At 47.1% G+C, this 18,529-nt stretch overlaps 1 protein-coding gene across 7 annotated transcripts in view; it reads right to left on the bottom strand.

Annotated features, from left to right (window-relative positions):
• The window catches only part of PUM2 (pumilio RNA binding family member 2), a 2,101,998-nt gene that overhangs the window by 148,695 nt on the left and 1,934,774 nt on the right, over positions 1-18,529 (bottom strand). For all 7 annotated transcript variants that reach the window (XM_069605904.1, XM_069605906.1, XM_069605907.1 and 4 more), the window contains one exon: positions 1,042-1,163. In XM_069605904.1, the coding sequence (XP_069462005.1) occupies positions 1,042-1,163 (122 nt within the window). The remainder of the gene's footprint in view (positions 1-1,041; positions 1,164-18,529) is intronic.

Here is an 18,529-nt window from a genome sequence, read left to right as displayed (position 1 = left end):
CACTAACCATTCCTGCATTGGATGCATGCGCAGCCGTGCGTGGGACCAAGTAAATGCATGATGCCATCATCCCGAGCATGCACACTGCTTTGTGTATGGTTATTTGGCGACCGGCTAGATACTGAGGCATTTGCAGCAGTATGTTTTGCACTCCTTCGTTTGATGGGAAGACTAGACCCTCTGTTTTTAAGACAGCACCTAAGAACTGTTTGGTCTTGTGTGGAACGAGGCTTTATTTCTTCTCATTGATTGAGAACCCCAATTTGAACAAGAGATTGATTGTTCTCTGGGTATTCTGCTTGCAAATGGGGGGGGGGTTCCCGTTATCAGCCAGTCCTCCAGATAAGGGTACACTGGGATTGATTCCCTGCATAGGTGTGCTGCCACTACCGCTAATACCTTAGTAAATTCCCTCGGAGCGGAGGCTATGCCGAACGGTAGTACCTTGAACTGGTAGTGTTGGTTCGCTATTTTGAAATAAGAACCTTCTGTGCGCTGGGAACATTGAAATATGAAAGTATCTATCTTTCATATCCAAGGTTGCCATGTAGTCCCTCAGCTTCAGCAGTGGGATTACCTCCTGTAGCGTTGGCATGCAGAATTTGTGTGGCTTGACAAAGGTGTTCGCTGGACGCAGGTCTAGGACAGGGCGCATTGTTCGGTCTATCTTTGGCACAAGGTAGTACATTGCCCTGCACCCCCATAACCCACCCACACTCATTATGAACTGAAACCCACCCACCCCCACATATATTTGTGGCAAAAATAAAAAATAGTGGAGTTCTCCCTCGACCAATTCTGCTGGGGCAAAACCTCCTCTTGTTTTGTGCTATCTATTGGGATTAATTGTACCGATCAGCCGGCTTTACTCCCCTCTAAAGATTAGCCTGATTGCTCTGCTACACTTACCATTGGAGTCTGGTCTTTCCTTTTTGGTGACGCACTGTGCTACCATTAGGTTAGAGGACTACACAGCCCTCAGCAAAGGGTTGTGCAAAAATCTCACTAATAAGTACTTTAAACAAAACACATTTGTCCTACCTGGCGAATTTGTGTTGACTTAGAACAAGAACCTTCCCTCTTATTTCAGAGACAATTTTACTCTTATCCTCTGGACGACCATGTTCAAGCACATGTTGGATCACATAGTTGCCATATTGATCCTGAAAACCAAAGAAACATTCAAGTAACAACACATTACCATCAGAAAAAAATAACAGAACTTTCACAGGTTAATTGTGTTAATCCAATGAGCCTGCAACAGTAGTCTTTAATTGTGCTTTAAGATCAATGACAAAAAGAAAAAAGTAGAAGTTGCATACTTGAAATCTTAGCTCTTCTCATCTATCTTTATAAAGAACACATTACTTACCTCTCAGTATTGTTCTTTCTGATGTATGTTCCTCCAAAGGATTCCTCGTATGATATCCAGAAGCACTTGTCACCAGGGGGCGCAGCGTAGCTCCGCATCTGCTCCGTCCGATGCATCTATGCCCCACATGACCTCGATACCCTTTTCCCATAGCACTCTGAAGCAGAGGGACCGTTTAACCGATGGTGTACTAACTTCCGGGTAAAAGGAGCAGGTAGTGGGGGTAATGAGGAATCCGTGGTAGGACCATCCATCAGAAAGAAAATTACTGAGAGGTTATTTATTTGTTTGTCTAATGGATTGTTTCGTTCCATGGATTCCTCCTCTATAAAAGACTCCAAAAGCAGTACGTAAACCTGGAGGAGGGTGCAGCAAACTCTGAAGAACTTTCACATCCAAAAAAGGCATCCTGGCCCGCAAGGGAAACCAAACAGTAATGCTTAGCAAACGTGTCTAAGGCTTCCCATGTTGCCGCTTGGTTAATATCCAGGACTGGGAAACCCCTATGCAGGGCAGATCTAGCAGCTGTATCCCTACATATTATCCCCACCAAAAATATTGCCGTACATATGGTCGTTTGTCCCGCCATAGGTGATATTTGGGGGGGGGGGGGGATAATTTTGGGAGCGGCGGTTGCAGTGGTGTCAACCGCACATTTAAAAATAATGCAGGGGTTGCAGGGGTGTCCCCTGCAGGGTCGATGTCTCAATATCGCCGCAAAATATGGCAATATTTTTGGATCGCAATATTTTTGCAGGGATATTAACACATGGAACCCTAGCAGCCACTCCCCTGGTAGTGTGCGCTCTGAGACCCTATGGCACAACCTTTTTTAAAATTTTATTTTGTATAACTCTTTATTGCTTTTTGGTACAACATAAACAACCAACAACCATTAACATAACAACTAACAACCATTAATATAACTAACACCACCACACTCAGTCTGGCACTTCTTGTTGGGATTCTGCCCTTCATATCCATTGTCTTGGCGCACTCCCGTGGCCTCCTTTGCACATGTCTTTAACGTTATATTGCATCTCAAACTTGGTCTCTGAGGGTCGTGCAGTACCAGGATTGGGTTCCCACCACCTGCTTCCCTTCTCAGAGGTGCACACGACCAGTGCATCGCTGCCTGGTTTGTCAACCATCCTCCGTCCCAATGGGGTCGCTCGCACAGTTCCCTCTTTCGTGTTTAAACAGTTCCTCCACTAACGTGTTCCAAGCGAGTATTTTGGTCCCACTCTCGTCGTCTCACCTCTGCATTGCTCTGGTTCACACAGATATCTCTGCTAGCGCCCATTTCTTCAGGTCCGCCCACCATGCCTCTGTCATTGGCCCCATGCTAGAGTTCTACGCCATTGCTATGCAGAGCTTATATAGTATCTTCTATAGAAATCCACAAAAAGCTGCTTCCCACCTTCACATGCACAAGGTCAAATAAGTTCACAACCATCACCAAGCCGAAAAAAAAGTCATCATTTGTATGGACAAAAAGCTTTAGGTTCACATATTCTAATCAATATAAACAAAACATAAACATAAGCACAAAGTATAAACATTTAAAACACCTAGAAGTGGTAGTGCCATTGGCTCCGTTTGTCTAGGGTGATGACACCCAACGCTAACTTGATAGTTTCTAAGCATCACAACATTTTAGTGAGGTTAGTAGGAGTGAGAAAAATCTTTCCATAGGTCTGTAGAACCTCTTAATTATATAGCCCTCTTTAAACTTAGCAAGTATACACATTAGGTCCTTCATTTTTGCTATGTGCGTCCTTTGTTTGTTGCATCTCGGAAACAGACCCAATAGGTAAGACTCTAGCGTCCATACTTGCATGTGGATTCCTCCTTCAGCCGCTTTTGCTTTGACATTGTCCCAAAACCGTGTAATCACCAGGCAAGTCCAGAACATATGCACCATGTCTGCGTTTTCTGCTGCGCACCGTGGGCAGCTTCAGGTTTGCTTGTTACCCATGCTGGACATTTTCCTGGGCTTGAGGTACGCTCCGTGTGTAAGGTAAAGCTGTACCTGTCTAAATCTCACGTTCCCGTTTTTTTTTTTTTTTTTAAGTATCGGAGGGCTCTGGACCATTCCTAGTTTGTGAAAGTTTTCTGGAGATCTTCCTGCCATCTTGTCCTTGCCTACAATTCTCGTGTATTATTGCTTTCCAGCAGTTGCTTGTAAAGTCTGGAGGTCGTGTGTCCACCTTCTGACACACCATACCACACGTCCAGCGCTCCCACAATATCTGCCTCTTCAGGTAATTCTGCCCATCACTTTCTGATTGTCTGAACCATATGGTTATACAATATAAATTGTTCTCTATGTATATCATGCTCTTCAATCAGGGTCTGGAATGTCACCCATTGTCCGTCTTGCCACAGATCCCCAATCTGCGCCACTTCCTTATTTTCCCAGTGTGTTTGATATGCCGCCAGGGTCTCTGTTAGAGCGCCGACAAGTCCCGCCAGGGGGATCTGCTTGGAGCATGGATCTTGTATCCTTCTGATTTTCCATGCCCTCCTCCATAGTGTTAAGCCCCGTTTGACCATGTTGGAGAGGGCTTTTATCAAAGTTTTGTCTATCCATAATAGCTCTCTTAGGTAATATTGTCGTAATGCAGGCTGGAAAAGCAGTGAGTCGATCGATGTCTCCTCTCCCAGCCACCTAACTACAAATTGCAGTTGTCCTGCCAGGTAGTAGCGTTCGAAGTCCGGCAGCCTGATCCCTCCTCATTCATAGTCTCTTTGCAGAATGTTCAGGGCTATTCTGTTCCTCCCTCCTCCCCATAGAAATTTCTCTGCCATTGTGTTTAGTCGTTTGAAAAAAGCCCCGGGTATGATGTGCAGTATATTTGTAAAGTAGTATAGGAGATGGGGCAGTACCGTCATTATCAGCAGGGCCGCCCTACCCATCATTCCCAGTGGAAGTGTGTTCCAGAACTTCATAGCTTTCTCAATTTTATCTAGTGCCACTTGTGTGCTGGCCTTGTGTGTGTCTGCGGTGTTGTGGTGCATGTCTACTCCCAAGTAGCGGAAGGCGTGCAGCGCCCATTGGAGACCTAAGTCCGGTAGCTGGTCTGGGGTGACCTGTCTGAGGTTCGCCAGGGGGAACAGCGAGGACTTCCCTTTATTAATGGAAATTCCCGCTAATCTAGCGTATGCGCTCATGGCCTTTAGCAGGTCTGGTAAGTGCACCCGTGGGGTTTCATCATAAATGAGTATGTCATCCGCATATATCGAGATTTGGCGTAAAACGCTATCCATTTTAATCCCAGTTCCCCTATACTCTGCCCTGAGGAAGGCTGCTAGTGGTTCTAGAGCCAGTATGTATAACATAAGTGATAATGGGCATCCCTGCTTCATTCCCCTGAAGATTCTCCACCCTCGCATTGGGGTCTTTGTATAGGAGCTTTATCCAACGGATGAACCCAGCCCCCATCCCGAAGTGGGCAAGCACACTCAGCAGCTAGTTCCAGTTTACTTAATCAAAGGCTTTGACAGCATCCAATGATTCTACAGTGCATTCCCACAGTCTCTGGTTTGTTCGATCCACTACTTGGTGGAGCCTACGCAGGTTCCACATAGTGTTCCTCCCCGGGACGTAGCCCGTTTGAACAGAGTGTACTATCATGGGTATGACTTAAGTCGTCTAGCTAGAGCTGCAGCTAGGATTTTGGAATCCTGATTTATCAGGGAGATCGGTCTGTAGGAGCCACAGATAAATGGCACTTTCCCTGTTTTCAGTATGGGTATTATTACCGATTCCGAAAAACTGTCTGGAAGCCGGCCCCTCTCATAGGCCTCTTCCTACGTCTCTAGCAGCCTCAGAGCCAAAATGCCTTTGTATTTCTTATAAAATTCTCCTGGCAACCCGTTGGGTCGCGTTGTCCTGGTAGACTTGAAATTACGTTCGCAATTTCCTCAACTGTGAGGGGGGCCTCCAGCATCTGCGCTTGCTCCTCTGTTAACATGGGTAGGTCGATCTCCGCGTCGGTTGTGTCCTCCGCTTCTGCGAGTACAACCTTTCATAGAATCATGAAAATACTTTATTAATTTCCTCCCGAATCCTCACCCCCGCCCCCGTTTCATCTTTCATTGCATTGATTGGGCCGCGTTTAGTCTCCTGCCTGGTTAGCCAGGCTAGAAGCATGCCAGGCTTATCCCCCTCCAAGTGTAGCCTCTGAATATATTTCCCATAATCCAATCTCCCCAGTTTCTCCTAGATGGTGATACACTTCAGCTGCAATGAAGTGAGTTCTGCTGGCTCCTCCCCAGCTAATCCCGCCTGAGTTTCAGCCCTTTCCATTTTCCGTTCCAGCTCCCCCAGCTCTGCTAGAACACTCCCATTGAGTCCCCCGACTTTCCCCAATCGCCGCTCCCCCAATCACCACTTTAAAGGCTTCCCAGACCGTCCCTGTGCTATGCCCGCATTATGTTCAAAATATTCATCTATCGTGTCCTGGATATGCTCTTGAAAGTCCCCGTCCATTAATGCTTCTGCCCTAAATCACCATGTGGGTATGGGGGCCCCCTGTACCTTTAGGCCCAAGTTGCCACTAGTGGTGCGTGGTCTGACAGTGTTCATGCCTTGATGTGTATCCCTGTGAACTCGCCCAGGGTCTCTATGCCTGTGAATAGGTAGTCAATACGTGTGAACGTGCCATGTGGGGCGCTATAGTGTATGTATCCCTTGGTCTTGACGTGCACATTCCCCCAGATGTCCTCTAACAGTTGATCCAGTATCTTCTGTAGGGTCCTAGCTGGCAGTGCTGGCTTTCTGTGCTTGGTATCTGACTTATCCATCTGCGGGTTCAGTGTACAGTTAAAGTCTCCAGCCCAGATGAGGGGCGCCTCTCTGTACGGGGCCCGCCTGGTCACTACTTTCTTGAAGAACCCAGTTGCCTTGTGGTTGGGAGCCTACATGTTTATCAGGCACACTTCTTTGTTTTCCAGCCGTCCATGCATTATCACCATTCTGCCTTCCGAGTCACTCTCCAGTTTTATAAGCTCTAAGGGGACCCCTGGTGCTATCCACGTCAGCACACCTCTGGCATAGTTGGAGTAAGTTGAACTATACATTTGTCCGCCCCATTTCTTAACCACCTTTGATTGCTTCTCTGCCGTCAGATAGGTTTCTTGAAACATTGCTATCTTTAGCTTCGCCTCATTCAACCAGGCGTATACTCTCAGTCTTTTCACGTAGGCGTTGATGCCCTGGACATTCCAGGTGGCTATCGCAATCTCATTCTGGACCATATTCCTGCGCATTCTGTAGCCCCTCTGTTCCGATAGGCTCCTGTACTATCTCATGTCTTACCACGTGCCCGTCCAGTCTGACCTTTCCGGTCTTCTCCTTGTTTGGGCATTTCTGATTCTTTACACCTTTTCGAACCCTGTTCTGCGCGGGTCCTACATAGGGCCTCTGCATTGAGACAATTTCTTGGCAGCTCCCTTCCAGGAGCGGGTCACTGGCTACCCCATTTGCGCTCTCCTTCCGACGTCTTTGCATATTGCGTCCTCCCATTCTCGTGTCATCTTCCACCTCACAACACAACACTCTAACTATAACTTTAAACGAACGCCGAGCCTCCCGCCCCCTGCTCGGGCTCTGCCGCTTCACTCGCGCTTCCATCCATCCTTGGGGTGCGCTTGTTGCAGCGCGATGGCTTAAAACTGGCATCTCGAGTTAAGTCACTCCCTGGGGTTTCTGGTCTTGGCGCCTGGCAGGCAACTCTCAAAGTGTGCCGGTTCCCACTTCTATATCCACTGGTCTGTGACTGTTGATGTTACATCTCCTTTATTATCGCGCACTGTGCTTCATTAGGGAGGGCGTTCCTGTCTGGCTGCGCATTCCCGGCCCCCAGTTGAGGGATTCCCTGCTGATCCATCCATTCCGGGGCTTCTGCCATAGAGTCGAAGAAATGCGACCTGTTGTTAAGCACCTTCAATTTGGTGGGGCACAGCAACATGCATCTTACGTTAGCAGCCCTGAGGCGTTCTTTGATTGGTCGAAACTGTGCCCTTTGGTTTTGTACCATTGCCGTGTAATCCGGGTAGATTGTAATTCTGGAGGCATTCCACGTTATCACTCCTCCTTCCCTTGAGAATGCCAGTATTTTTTGTTTCCTGGTCTTTAAAGTTCATGATCTTTGCAATCATAAACCTCGGGGGTGCTCCTGGTCTGGGCCTCCTCATCAGAGCTCTGTGCGCCCTTTCCACTGCAAAGCCCTGGGATAGGGTCCCGGCTCCCACCTCCTGAAGCAGTAGATTCTCAACATAGCTCGTGGGGTCTCTGCCTTCCTCCCATTCTGTCAGTCCCACGAGGCGCACATTGTTCCGTCGGGCCCCCCCGTCTGCATCTTCTGCCCTATGCTCCAGGGTGTGTATGTGGTTTAGTGCTTCCGCCATTTGCGACAGAGTGGTTGTGATATCCGCTGTGTTGGTGTGCACTTGCTGTTCCACCGTATTCACCCGGTCTGCCAGGTTCCGCACATCCTGCCGGAGGAGCCCCACATCCATGATGAAAGTGTTAATTTTGTGTTCCAGTGACAACTTCAGTGCAGCTATGGCTTCTAGTATGAGGCCCCCCACCTGCCATTTGTCCAGCTGTCTAGAATTTATTTATTTTATTTATTCATATTTTTAAAGCGCACATCAGCCCTAAGGCATTGTGGCGCTGTTACAGATACCATTGCTGGTTACACAGGGAAAGATCATAGCAGTTAACATATGGTTATACATTTGGCTCTTGGTTGTAGTTGCATAAAGAATGCATTTGCTTTTTGGCGTGAGATTTCAAACGTTATGTGGCTGGGTGGAGTGAGGTGGCAAGCGAGAGGCTTAGATGAAAAGTGTGGTTTTGAGGGACTTGCGGAAAGAGAGTAGAGAAGGTTCAGTTCTGAGAGTGTTGGGTAGGGTATTCCAAAGTTTGGGAGCTATTTAAGAGAAACTGATGCCGCCAGCCTTGGCTCTTTTTATGGTGGGTACACAGTTGGTTGGCATATTGGCTTCTTCTTGGGCGTGCAGAGGTGTTCTTAGTTATGGTTTCTGATAAGTAGGAGGGAGCTGAGAGATTGACGCATTTGAGTGTGAGGATTTTGGAATTGATCCTCTCTTTGACTGGGAGCCAGTGGGTGTCTCACCTGGCCCGAGATATAGGTTTGTTTTTGGGGATATGTATGGTGGCGCGGAGCGCATTGTTTTGTACTGTTTGTAGCATGCTGATGTTTGTTGTATAGGTGCCTGCAAGAAGGGCATTGCAGTAGTCCAGTCTTGCTCTTATGGTGGCTCTTGCAATGGAAAGGCAGTTCTGGGTGGTGACAAATGGTTTTATGGCATAAATTAATTTGGTGGTGAGGGCTGAGGCAGAGGAGATGGCTCTGACCTGTCTCGTCATTGAGAGTGTGGCATCTAGATAGACTCCAAGTGTCTTAACGGAGGTGGAGACCGGTATATTAGTGTTGTCGATGGTGAACTGAGAATAATTTTGGCTAGGTTTGGAGAGGGTTTCCTTGGAGCCTAAAATGATAATCTCGGTTTTGTCCCCATTGAGGCAAAGACCATTGATTGCCATCCAGGTTTGGATGGTGGTATATATTCGGTCGAGGGCTTCTGTATCTTTGTCATAGTCACCAGTGAGCGGGAGGAGGACTTGGGTATCGTCGGCATAGTTTGTGTAAGCTATGCCGAGCGCGTCCAGTAGGTCAAAGAGGGGTTTGGTGAATAGGTTATAGGTCCAGTAGGTCAAAGAGGGGTTTGGTAATAGGAGTGTGGGAGCAGTGCAAGATCCTTGAGGGACTCCACAGTTAATAGTGGTGGGGGCTGCGCTGGCCTGTTCAGAGTAAACTTTCGTGGCTCTACCTTCTAAGAAGGAGGTGATCCACTAGGAGGCTTCACTTGAGAAGTGTGCTGCGTTTGATAGATGGGATGTGAGGATGTTGTGATCTACAAGGTCAAACGCTGCAGAGAGATCGAGGAGGAAGGCAGTGTTGTCTTTGTCTGTTATTTCGGTATTTTGGTTCTTTAAATCTAGAAGTGCAGTCGCTGTGCTGTGTCCATTGTGGAAGCCTGATTGTCTTCTGCCCAGGATGGCATTAGATTCTAGGTAGTGTTGAATTTGGATATGAGCAGCTTTGCCAAGAATTTTAAGGAGAAAGGGGACAGTGGTGATCAGGTGGTAGTTGTTGGGGCATGTGGTGGGGTCCCATGTGGGTTTTTTTATGAGTGGGCAAACCCATGCTTCTTTTAAGCTTTGTGGTACAACTCCAGTGGAGAATGAGGCATTGATAAATGCCATGATGATGGGGGCCAGTGATTCTGCGCATTCTTTAATGATGGTCGGGGGACAGATGTCCCCCTTACATGCGAATGGTTTGATGTGTTTGAGGAGGTCTGTGACTTCTGTCTCCGAGACGTTACTGAACATTGAAGAGTGGGGTTTCATCTGTGGGATTGGGTGGGTAGGATGGATCTGAGGTGCTTTGGTTGGGTAGGGTTTTACGTTGTACTAGTATAAATGGATACTATGTAGTTATGGTTAAGTTGCTGTTTCCATAGGAAGAGCACTTTTTGGGCGGCCTATAACTTTGTTCCCCCTGAACGAACCCTCACCAAACTTGGCAAAATATGTATATGGGGCACTCTGAATTTTTCTGCAAAGTTTGGTGATGTTTGGTGCAGGGGGGCAAAAGTTATGGGGGGGTTCCCAAAACGTATTTTTTTCCCATAGACAGAATGGGGGAAAAACTTTGCGCATGCCTACAGGTCAAACCGTTGGAGGGATTTTCACCAAATATGCGGCAGGGGCAGGGTCCTGGTCCCGAAAGCGTGCTTTTGTAAATTTGGTGACAATCCGTCCAGTGGTTTCCTTTAAAACGACCAAAAAATATGTCTCAAACAATTAGTGATATCGATGTCCGCTCCGCGGTCACACTTCCCTGTTCGCTCCGCGGACAAGATACCGATTGGCCAGGGGGGTGGCGTCATGACCGCGGACAGGCGACGTCTTCACCGATTGGCTGCAGCGAGCCGTGATGTGCGTCAGAATGTGTGGATGCGCCCGACATCTTGGATCTGAAGAGAGCGCGGTCGCCACCAGAGGCGGAATGCTGTTTCAGAAACTATTTTGATCTCCTACAGTGCTTAGGAAGGTTCAGAGTGTAAGAGATGGGTGAAATACTGTACTGATTTGGGCAGCAGGTGTTAATGATGTATTCTCTATGCCCGCCTTGTTCGGGATATTTGTATGTGCAGAAAATGAGGGGTCTAATAAGAGTAGTATTTCAGTCTGTGCTGTGTACAGGCACCTTGAAACTGTTCTAAGGACACGCGTGGTTAGCGAACATTGAGATTGAGTACATGTCGTTATTACATTATTTTTTCCTATGGGTGTGCTATTGATTACTACGCCGCCATGGGTGTGACATGCTGCGGTGGTTGTGGCCAGGGCCTAGAGTCTTGGATGCATGGCCGTAGGCCATACTTCCAAGACTGTAAGCCCTGGCCACAACCACCGCAGCATTTCACAGCAATGCATACACCTGTAGTATTGATTATCGATTAGATGGTTGTGGGGAGTGTGTACAGTCTTGGGTGCATGGCTGAAGGACATGCACCCAAGACCAAAGTTATAAGCACTGGAGGTATATGGCACTGCACACGCACACATTGTAATATCTATGGACATACAGCTAGGAGTCTAGCCTCTGGCCAGAACAAGTGAAGCATACCACAACTACCGATACAAGCATACTACCGCACATCACTCAAGTGGTTGTGGGCAGGATGTAGACTTTTGGGTGCATGGCTGCAGGCTGTACGCCATACTCCTAAAACTCTAGGCCCTGGACAGAACCACCACATCATATTACAGTAATGCATACACTCGTACTATAGCTTAGCAGTCTGATGGTTCTGAGGAAGGTGTAAAGGCCATGCACCCAGTAATGACCTTATAAGCAGTGGAGTTATAAGCCAATGTACACCCATACATTTAAATATCTATGGGCATATATCCACATCTCTAGGTCCTGCCCACAACCACTGCAGCATATTAGACAATCACGTTAGTGGCTGTGTTGTTATGGTGAAGTCGCTGTTTCCATAAGAAGAGCACTTTTTTGGTTTTTTGGGTACCTTATAACTGTGCTCCCCTTGGACGAATCCTCACCAAAGTTTGCAAAATAATTATATTTAAATTTCTTTGGAAAGTTTGGTGATGTATGGCCTGGGGGAGGGGGGGGAGAGGGAGGGGAAGAGTTCTTAAAATGTCTTTTTTCCACTTAGACTGAATGGGGGGAAAAAGTTCATGCCCGCGAACATGTGGCGCTTTCCCTGATTGGTTGTGGAACAGCGTGAAGTACGTCAGCTTTCTTCGGTGCCCCCCTATCTTTTATTAATGTTTTGGTGTACGCGGACATCGCCAGAAACACATACAAAACAAGACAGCATTGCAGTTGCCACACTTATGTAATACTATTTCAGAAGGTGACCTTTGAGGGGCGTGGGATGGGACGTGGGAGCACAAAATGAAAAAGTCGAGTTTTCTTGTCACCAAAGTCATACGTTTAAATGGAGGTTCGTGCTCACTGTACAACTACCAATTAGTGCGTGTGGGTTAAAATCCTTTTGGAATAATATTGCCGTCAGACTGGCGTCCTAAGTTTTGAAAACTAAGGTCACCATCTGCACTGTTTGCTGGAAACAGCGTTTCTGGAGGTGTATGGGAGTAGCGGTTCTCATAATTGGATTTCAATATGTTGTTGCAAAGTAAGAATTTTTTTGCCTTCCGAAGGTCACGAGTTGTTTTTTTGGTTGGACGCTCAATACGCCTGCGCATCCGAGTGAATGTATAAGGGGCAATTGTTTGACCTTGAGCGAAAGGGAAACCTTTTAAGAAATTCAAGGAATGAAAGGGTCGAAAAAAATAGCAATTGATAAGGTTATGTTTTAAAAAGTTTGTAAGGGACATGCAATATCAGTCCACGAAGATTCTGCGATGCAAATAAATTGGTGTCTGACTTGCAGAAAAAGAATGGAGGCAGTAAATATTATGCAAGTTTACTTTTGCCCACTCTACAGCGAACCGCGCTTTATATTTACATTACCGAAAATCTAATTGTGCCAATATAACTGACGTATTATCTTTCTGCGCTGCTACATTTTTCCTGTAATATTGCAGAGTGCACAGGTTCTGCATTTGTAGGATATTACTACACTAATCCTTTTTTAGCACTAATATTTCTTGTTTGATACGTTATGTTTGCCCACATAGGTTTGTGCATCACTTTGCACGTTCTTTTGATCTTGTTTGAAATCACGAGACGTAATTTTTAAAAAATTGTCCATTAATTTTGCTTTCATAACTGAATTATCGTCTTCCAGCGTAGTTGCCATTTTATTTTATCTTACGGCGCATGAAGAATCTCAGCGTTTGTAGCCTGTTACTATAGTTACACATGGACATTAGTAACATTTCACTAAAATGTCATGTTTGACCACTTACATTTGTGTATTACATTGTTCATTTGTGTCTTTTTTGAAATTTTTTGCTAGAAGTTGGTTATTGACACATATTTTCTGTTAAGTTTCCCAGGTACATCTTGCTGTACTGTCCGTGCCATGGTTTCAGCCGCCAAGTGAGGGCTTTTTCGGACGGCAAATACAACTTCTCGTGAGCGGTTGCCTGTCCATAACAATTATGTGGGATGACACCCTAAGCTCGCTTTGCGCTTACGCTGAACTTGCTGTTCGGAGCAACATCACATCATTCATGGTGCTGTAGGCTCAAGGCCATGGCGCTTTTTTTGGAAATCACTGTGGAAACAAAGAGGCTGCTTTAACCAAGAACCCATACATTTTGTATGGGAAAAAACCAACTTGCTCCTCATCTTTAACATTTGCAATGCCGCACTTAGAACCATTGTTATCATTGCATTGAAAATGGGATTACTCCGATGGTCTCTGACAGTTTGTTGTTAAATAAACATACTTTACAAACTCTAAAATGTTCACATTTTCTTTTACAATCCAGTCTATTATTTCCAAATGTAAGTTATTAGGTTGTACGTCGCTGTATGTTTATTTAGAGGTTGTGCATCACGTCACGTGTTTGTGCTTTTTGCAGCCTACCACGGAAAGGGAAGAGGGACTATGTATGAAATAACCGCCTTCCCTTTCTATGGTGGCCATCTTGAAAAAGGATTTTGTTTTGTAATCTGAACCGCCAAAGACGCCCCGGATTATAACAAGTAATCCTCCTTTTTAGTAGCACACCTTACTGCTTTGCAAATTTAGACTATTACTGGCAAAGATTATTGTGTCTATGCATTTTACTGAAAAATATGCAGTACTTGAGTGTATGCAATTTTTTAAAAAAAATTATTTACACTGTGAAAAGTCGCTATTAACGCAATACTTACTTTGTTTACGGGTGGGTTTATTTTTTGGTACGGCAGGTATTAAGGTAATTTGCAAACGACAATGAGCAAAGAGGCAACGACCGGTAATATGGGTTGGTAGATGTACGGCGACAAATTTTGTGCGTTTGTTATTTGCAAGGTAGCTGCACTGTTTCTCATGCTTCTTCATTACAGCAGTGCTGCTGTTTCTTGGGGAGGAAGGATGCCTTTAGCTGATGTCATTTTCAGATAAGTACAACTTTTGCTAAAGATATATCACGTGTAGTGCATTGGTAATCACTGCATACCAATATGTGTTGGCTTTGTGTAAGAGAAATGCTGAAGGTGGACGTTCCTACATCAATATAAAATCTATTTCCATACTGTCCACGAGGCATAGATCTTACTGTTAAGTGCGTACTGATTCTGGGACATGTCACTGTGCTCTACGCCAGCATATTGTCATGTGGCATTCTTCGCAAGGTGTATACTGTTTAGCAAAAGACCCTTGCTAAAGGGATGTTATGGTTACATTGCCCTACTGAAAATCTGTGACATTCAGTACACATTTTTTTTATTACCAAGATGTTAGACTTAAAATGACGTACTAAAAACCCATAAAATTCACTTAAAAAAAACTTTAAGGGGACGTTATGGTTAAGTTGCACTACTAAAAACCAGTGCAATTCACTAAAAACACGTTACAAACGTGCCATTATGGTTCAAAGTAAAAACGATAAACCCCTGAAATTCACCAGTTATGGTAGGCTAAGCACCCATACCTGCCCACACCACTGTGCACTGCTAGCACGAACACCCAGGACATCAAAGATGACATGACAAATGTCATTGATCACATCAAAGATGACATCACATGTCTGGCTCCCTCTTTTTTCCTTTAGTGATATATTTTAGCCAGTAATACTTAGGAACAGAAAAAATAAAAAAGTACTATATTTGCAGACTTACACTTCAAAGAACAAGTTACTTTCTTACCTGGTAACGATCATTCGATGGGATGGTCCGACGACGTATTCCATATCTATTACAGTAATCACCACAGCTGTGCTGCTTCGGAAAACTTTCGGTGTCTGCGTCGATGACGTCGATATGCTGTCCTCGAGGGCCTCAGTCGAGCCGACGTCACCGGATGTTATAAGTAGGACACAAAACGCCCGTAGCCTCAGTTGTAGTTTTTTCCCCAGAACGTGTGGCACCAAACCACTGCCAGTATGACCACACAAGGCCTTGCGGAAACGTAAGCTGCAATCGCATAAGAAATTCTGTAGCGGAGCAGGTAGGGAGGGAGCGATATGGAATACGTCGTCTGACCATCCCATCGAAAGAACGTTACCAGGAAAGTAACTTGTTCTTCGAGGGGATTGGGTCCTCCGACGTATTCCATATCTATGACAGACTCCCAAAGCAGTAGCAAGCAAGGAGGTGGGAAAAGAATTTGGAACACAAATTTAGCATGCCCAATCAAATTGCGGAATAGAGGACTGCCTTTCCAAAGGCCAGATCCTGCCCTCTGATGGAATCGAGGGAGTAGTGACGTACAAAAGTATGTACTGAAGCCCAGGTGGCTGCATCACAAATGTGACGAATAGGAACACCCCTCTGCAGGGCAGTAGACTCATCCACTGCCCTGGTAGAATGGGCCTGCAAGCCAGCCGGAGGGTCCTTACCCGCCAAGAGGTAACACTCGGAGATAGCAAAAATAATCCAACGAGACAAAGTCTGTTTCGTCACTGCTTGTCCCAAACGCTTTCCAGCATAACCAATGAAAAGTTGATCGTACACTCTGACCCGGGACATGCACGAAATATAAAAGCTCAATGCTCTCCTAGGATCAAGCCTATGGAGCCTCTCCTCTTCAGGATGTGAAGGGGGATAAAATGCCGGAAGAATAACCTTCTGGCTTAAATGAAAATCCGACACCACCTTCGGAAGAAAGGAAGGACGAACTCTAAGGACAACCCTGTCCTTATGAAACACAGTGAAGGGTGGCTTAACTGAAAGTGCCTGCAACTCACTCACTCTGCGAGCGGAAGTGACCGCAACTAAAAAGACAGTTTTAAGGGTTAACAGCCTCAAAGGACAAGAATGGAAAGGCTCAAACGGAGCACCCATAAGGAATTTCAGAACAAGGTTCAAATCCCAACCAGGCACCTGGAAAGGTGACGGCGGAAAAACATTAGCGAGTCCTTTGAGAAACTGAGAAATTTTGAAATAGGAACACTCCTCAGACGAGCGCTTAAATATAGACAGCGCCTCCAGGTAACCTTTAACAGTACCCACTTGCAGGCCCCTGTGGGCCAACGAAAGCAAAAAAGACAGAATCACAGGAATGTCACATGAAAAAGGATCCACATTCTTAACCCTGCACCAGTCGCAGAACTTTCTCCAACGGCAACGGTACAGGGACTTTGTTGCCGACCGTCTGGCCAAAAGCAACACCTCCATCACATCTTCAGGGAGGTCCCAATCCTTATACATCAACCTTTCAGAAGCCAAGCGTGAAGGTTGAGGGATCTGACCTCTGGATGGAGAACCTGACCCCCCCCTCCCTTGAGAGCAGATCGTCTCGGTAGGGAAGACGACGTGGAGGGCAGACGGACAAGTCGAGAAGGTCCAGGAACCACGTCCGGGCCCAAGTCGGAGAAATGAGGATCATCCGGGAACCGAACCTCCGTAACCTCCGCAATACTTGCCGGATGACGGGGACTGGAGGAAACGCGTACAGCAGTGGGAAGGACCACTCCACCACGAACGCGTCTCCTAAGGCTCCTTTTGGAGGAAATTCCCGAGAGCAGAACCTTTAGCACTTCCGGTTGACACTGGAGGCGAAGAGATCCACTTGAGGGGTCCCCCAAAGGGCGAAGGTCTCCAGGAGAATCTCCTAAGCCAGCACCCACTCGTGAGATATCACGCTTTGCCTGCTCAGAGCGTCCGCCGTCTCGTTTTCGTCTCCGGCTAGATGAACCGCCGAGATCGAAACTTCCTGCTGGATGGCCCAGAACCAGAGCTGCCTCGCCTCCCTGCACAGAGGAAGTGACCCTGCCACCCCCCCCCCCCTTTTGTTGAGGTAGTGCATGGCCACTGTGTTGTCTGTCAGAATCAGGACAGGGCAAGCCTGACGGCTGTCAGCTCCATCAGATTGTTATGGAGTCTGGACTCCGATGGAGACCAACGACCGCTGACTGTCAACTCGTTGGCATGCGCTCCCCATCCCGTGAGGGATGCGTCCATCACGATAGTTACCTTCGGCCATGGTAGCCAAAATGGAGCCCTCTTCATCAGATTGCCTTCAACGGCCAACCACAGGAGGTCCTGGACGACCGAGGGTGGCACCTGAACGGGGCCCGACATCCTGCCGGAGGACTGTGACCACTGCATCTTGAGGGCCCATTGCAGAGATCACATCCGCAACCTGGCCTCTGGCATCAGAAGAATGCAGGATGCCATGAGGCCGAGCAACCACAAGAACTCGAACGCCGGGAGACTGTGGGCGTGTTGAAACTTGTGCACCATCTGCTGAATGTGATGAGCCCTCACCTGGGGAGGAAAACACTGCCCCAGGGATGTGTCGAGCACTGCTCCGATGTACTGGGGCCGCTGGGTTGGCGTCAAATGGGACTTCAAGTTGAGGGAGAAGCCCAGCTTGTGAAGGGAGTGGCAGGTGACGGACAGATGATCCAGGACTTGCTCGGGAGAGCACGCCCTGATCAACCAATCGTCCAGGTAGGGATAGACTTGAATCCCCCTTTCCCGAGATACGCTGCCACCACCACAATGAGTTTGGTGAAGACCCTCAGGGCGGAGGTCAATCCGAATGGCAGGACCCGAAACTGAAAGTGCGAGTCTCCAACCGCAAACCTCAGGTACTTCTTGTGCTTGGGATGGATCGGCACATGAAAATAAGCGTCCATGAGGTCGAGAGACACCAACCAGTCCTGAAGTTCAAGGTCCTTGAGGACTTGAGAAAGAGTAACCATCTTGAACTTGTCCTTCCTGAGGAACTTGTTCAAACCGCGCAAGTCCATGATGGGTCTCAATCCCCAGTCTTTCTTTGAAATCAAAAAATAAGGGGAATACCATCCCTTGTTCCTCTCCGCTACAGGCACCAGTTCTATGGCACCTTTCTCCAGCAGAGACTGAATATCCTGCGCAAGGAGCGGATCCGGACACTTCAAAGAGATTCCCTGGTGGATTATCGTGAGGCCTCTGCCAGAAAAGAAAACAGTAGACGTGGGCTATGATCTCCAGAACCCACACATCTGAAGTAATGGCACGCCACTCTACAAGATGCTGCGCCAGCCTTCCCCCAACCGTCGAACCATGGGACATGGCCTCATGACAGAGCTGAAGCGGCTGCGGCAGTGCCTTAGGGCAAAGAGGCAACTGCCCGACCGGCCTTGGCACCTCGAGTACCCTGTTTTCCACCTATGGCACTCCTACGGCGGCCCCTTTGACTTGCAGCTCCTCTCGAAGGATGAGTAATATCGAAAGGAACCTCCCCTCCATTGCTGTTCCCTAGGACGAAAAGGCAGAGGTTGGCGAACTGCAGCGCTCAATGACTTCACTGCAGCTTTTGAGGTCTGCAACCTATCAAGGCTCTCGTCAGCCTTGCTGCCAAAAAGATGTTCACCATCAAAAGGCATGCTGAGGAGCCGGGCTTGCACATCAGGAGCAAACCCCGACTTCCGCAACCACGCAAACCTGCATATTACGGTGCTCGCCGCCATGGACC

This window comes from Ambystoma mexicanum, chromosome 4p (assembly GCF_040938575.1).
Source record: "Ambystoma mexicanum isolate Mex_15411 chromosome 4p, UKY_AmexF1_1, whole genome shotgun sequence".
In the NCBI taxonomy this organism is placed as follows: Eukaryota; Metazoa; Chordata; class Amphibia; order Caudata; family Ambystomatidae; genus Ambystoma; species Ambystoma mexicanum.
Note: the sequence above shows the minus strand (reverse complement) of the source record. Positions and strands in the feature narration are given on the sequence as shown.